The 4,393-nt window shown below is 47.0% G+C and overlaps 1 protein-coding gene across 6 annotated transcripts in view; it reads right to left on the bottom strand.

Annotated features, from left to right (window-relative positions):
* Positions 1–1,492: 1,492 nt before the first annotated feature.
* Positions 1,493–4,393, bottom strand: part of Phf7 (PHD finger protein 7) — a 12,956-nt gene continuing 10,055 nt past the window's right edge. For 3 of the 6 annotated variants that reach the window (XM_055612417.1, XM_055612419.1, XM_055612418.1), the window contains 5 exons: positions 3,730–3,889; positions 3,091–3,197; positions 2,546–2,662; positions 1,770–1,891; positions 1,493–1,571 (listed from right to left, as the gene is read on the bottom strand). In XM_055612417.1, coding sequence (XP_055468392.1) covers positions 1,567–1,571; positions 1,770–1,891; positions 2,546–2,662; positions 3,091–3,197; positions 3,730–3,889 — 511 coding nt within the window. In that variant the 3' untranslated portion in view covers positions 1,493–1,566. Of the gene's footprint in view, positions 1,572–1,769; positions 1,892–2,545; positions 2,663–3,090; positions 3,198–3,729; positions 3,890–4,393 lie in introns of those variants that run through there. The other 3 variants (XM_055612422.1, XM_055612421.1, XM_055612420.1) reach the window with 2 other exon arrangements.

Here is a 4,393-nt window from a genome sequence, read left to right on the forward strand (position 1 = left end):
AAACTGCTTAAAAAATGGCAGTAGTTGCCTTTAGGAAATATGATTAGAAATAGAGAAGGATGAGCTAAGAGTGGTTTTCATTACAGCCCTTTTAGGACTTAATAGTCTAATGACTTTCATAAGAATGTGAGCCATGCCAGGACCTTGCACATGGTAAACATAATCCATATCACTGAGCTCCTCTCCTAGGCACTGCAGACTTTTAAATGAATGTATTACAGGTCTTAAACATGTAAGTATTAACAAGAATATATTATTTTTCTGTATACTTTGATAGTAACAAAACAGTACTCATGCTTTCAAGTGAGTCCAGTCTAATCTGAAGGCAATCACCATATATACATTGTGGCTCTCAGTCTGCAGGATTCAGCAATATTTGAAATGAGAACACTGTCTTTCACCATTAGTGACAATGACTCACTGAAACCTTGGGAATTCAGTATGTGGCAATTCTCTGAGTTTTCCCCACGAACCCCAGCCCCATGAAATCACTAAAAACATACAAATATAAGATAGGCTCTGCCAATTTCTTCCAGGCCCTCTGCCAGATTCCCATCCCAGCTGCCTTGCCTAATGTGAATGTTCTGGTTGCAAGCTCATAGCTACACCACGGTTGGAGAAAATGCTGGAGCTCCCAGGCAGTGGGGATGTGAGCTAAGACCACACTGGCTAGCATGTGTGGAAGACTCCTGCCCCACACAAGTATGGCAATCCTACTCTGTTGAATCCAGGGACCCCAGCCTTGCCATAAGGGCCTGTTCTGGGACCAATGTGGGCTGCTAAGCTGGCTCACTACCCAGAACTTGTGCGCTTATTTGCATGAGGGTGACACTCTTCGCTCCTGGAATCCAACTTACCCTCAAAGCTGATTCCCTCCCAAAGAACACATCTATGCTCTATGTTGAACATTCTAGTGACTTATTTTTGGGATCAGATGGCTAAACTTATTATTCCTTCACTCTACCCTTCAGATTCTTCAGTGTACTAGACAGATCCCAGAGCAAATTTGTACAGAAGGAGACACCAGTGGAGAGACAACCTTTATTTGCAAATAACAAATGAGTGAAGCATATGAGAACCAGATCAAGGTGGAAAGAATCTTGGTGAAAGAGGATAAGAACTGAGGAGAAAGAGCAGAGGTGCCCCTACACTCAGCTGTTGGCACAGACTCAGTTATTCTATCCACCTTCCTCAAGACCTCTTTGCCTGGCTACTAGTCTCACTGCTGGCCTCTTGTGTCTCATCGTTTCAAAGCTCTACCTCTCCAAACTGATGCAGCAGCACTGTTCTGTACCTCATTGTCCTTGGCAGTAACCACTCTGAATTTGGTTTTTTTTACTTGGATTTTTTTTTTTTTTCAGTCCTTAGTGATTTTTTATTCCTTTTGATTGCCAGGAGTGGCAGCTTCTGCCACCAGAGGACTCAGGCTTTCCTAATAGGGAAGGCTGCGGCCAATCTGCCCAAGAATAGCCTGGATTCTCTTCCAGGTGGGTGACCCTCAAGAAATACTCTTGGGGGTGGAAGGTGTTGCTGCAGCAGGGGATGTCACTTGAGTCTTCAGACATGTTAACCTGTGGTGAAAGAAGGGGGTAAACTCAGCCCCTTGTTTCTCCTGTGTACAGTCCTCAAATACCTCACCAGCCATCTTCCTTCCAAAGCTAGGGCATCCACTGAAAGTTCCCCTCTGTGACAATGTTTTCTCCATCCCCAGGCATGACAGGCCCCAGCTCCATCCCGATTCTTACATCAGGCCATCCTTACAGCCTCACCCAAGGTTGAAGCAGGCAAACACTCATTACACTCCCATTTCTTGCTGTTGGGTTTAAGAGAGGAACAGTCCCGGTGGGTTCCATGGGATCCACATGTAGCACACAGAATGAGGCGCCACCGCCTACAGAAGAGCCATAGAGAGATGTAGGGACAATCAGGACACCAACTGTCACTCTCGAATGTCAGCTACCATCCAGCTGCAGCCATGAGGAGAACTCCCCAGGGATTTTCTTTATGTATGTGAGTGTTTTGCCTGCATGCATGTATGTGGTCCACGTGCATACAATGCCCTTAGAGGCCAAAGAAGGTGTCAGCTCCCTTGGAACTGGAGTTGCAGACAATTGGGAGCTGCTTTGTGGATGGTGGGAATAGAAACTTGGTTCTTTGTAAGGAGAGTGGGTGCTTTTAACCATCAAGCCATTTCCCCAGCCCCGAGGGCATGTTAAGTTAATGTTAATTTTACTATACACATTACCACACGGTGTGACCAGGTGATACTAGGGTTGATTCTAAGAGGCTACAGGTGGTGCATCCCCTGGCAGGATGAATTTGGAAAGTAACTGACCCTGAGTGAGTCTCTCATGGGCACAAACAGCAGACGAGACCTTCCATTTGTGTACGATTAAGTCAAGGGCTAGTCAAAAAATGGGACTTGGCAACTGGCTTCATCCTAAGGGGTGTGGACAATAGCAGACTTCCTGCTTTAATAACAGCGCCAAGTTCTAACTCTAAGACCGCACCGATGAGTGCTCTCTACCCAGGAGCTTCTTCCTACCCTTCATCCTCAAAGCTGTCTCTGCCCTGTTCATACAGACAGATGGGGGCATCACAATGCTGATAGCGCTGATACAACTCTGAGAAAGCTCCTGGCTCAAGTTCCCAGGCGGCATCTCTGCAGTGGGAAAAGAAGTTGTAAGGGAGACATGATCTGCCAATGAACCTTTGTCTACCTGGAAGAATCCAAGCGAAGTACAGCAAGAGTTCAAAGGCTGCCGGAGCACTGCCAACAAGGCTGGACCATTGGTCTGCTGTCGGCAGAGGACCGATGCCATCAGAGTGGAGCATGGGGGTTCCTTATTCCACCCTGGAGTTCAAACTTGCCATCCCCAGAAGTTTTAAAGTGCCCTTCAGGACCGCGCCTTCTGCCCGTCCCCCTTTTCCTTTCTTTGGCTATTGAAAGCACTCTTGGCATCACCCTCACATCACTGTGTATCAATGCCTCAGTTGCTGCCGATCTCTGAACTACCCTCACACTCACCTCCTAGAAATCCACACAACCCATTCCCTGGCTCAGCTCCTGCTGTCTAAACTTTCTGCTACCTGTCTGGAATGTGGATTCCCATCCTCAGCATTTCCTGTGGAAACTCTTCTCGGTTGTTACACTGGGGGCACTTGAAGAAGTGCTTTGCTGATGTGTGGGCATATTTCTGTAAGAGAAGAACGCATCTGTGAAAACAATCAGGACAACTTCCCACACCTGTTCTCACTTCATGGGAGTTCAGGAGAAGCAGTGTGAGTGTAGCATGAGGAGGGCTGCCTGGGACCAAAGGGCTTTTGAAGAGAGCTCTGAGGAGTGCCTGGGTTGTCATTTCTGGCTATGGGGCTTGGCAGTACTGACTCAGCAGAGGTCAGGGACTTGGATACATTCTGATTTCTTTCATCCCAGTAGTGAGGCTGACTTTGAGCAACTTGGCTCGTTCTTGGAAACACCCATTTGTTTTAGCATTTGTTTTTGGCATCCTGAGGATGCCCAGGCTAAATCTTACCATGAATGAAGCCGCAGGCCAAGGGTGACCAGAGACTGGGTTGACTATTTCCTCACTGACCTGGAAGCAGTTCCTGCATACATGCCTGAAGTATATAGTTCTGAAGCTTGGATATCCTTGAGCATTCCCAGGGTGCCCTGGTTCTAAGCACAGGGCCAGGACAATCAATCCCCTCCCAAAATAAAGAACCCACCTGGATACACTTTCGGTGGTAGACAGCTTGACTACAACATGGGCTCTGGATGTTCTCAACACTTGTTTGGGATAAGTCTTCACAACACAAGATGCAGCTTTCCTCCCCCAAATTCCCCTGTTGGATGTCCTGTGTTGGGCGATGTTTTCCGCAAAATGATCTGTAGTGAGTAAACAAGACTTGATTTCTGGCTTGTCACTGATGTAGATTCCCAGCTGCCTGTCCTAGGAAGAGCAATCAGGTATTTGCTTGATGCCCAGTAAATAGCTAGGAGAAGCAGAGTGAAAAACAGCTACATGACTTCTCATGGTTGCTCACCCCACTGAGCAAAGCTCCAAGGACTGTCTCCATCGCTTCCCATTATTGAGAGCCCTATTTAGTTATGAGCAGCTGTCTAAGAACCTCAGCTGTTTGTAATTTAAGGAAGGGACAGGAAACAGGAAGAAACCCCTGTGAAGCTTCCAAGACAAGACACTGTTTTCCATTATCGAGTGGGGGGACAGATTTGTTGGAGAATCAAAACAGTCTTGTGAGAACTGTTCTGACTTCAGTGGTGTCTAAACAGGTTGCAAAAGGGTAACCCCACTTTTCTGCTTCCTCACTCACTTGTACTCTCCAAAAAACTGTGAAAGGCAACCCCTTTCTTGGCCACAAGGCAGATGGA

Source organism: Psammomys obesus, unplaced genomic scaffold (assembly GCF_907164565.1).
Source record: "Psammomys obesus unplaced genomic scaffold, mPsaObe1.curated_primary_1811, whole genome shotgun sequence".
NCBI lineage: Eukaryota > Metazoa > Chordata > Mammalia > Rodentia > Muridae > Psammomys > Psammomys obesus.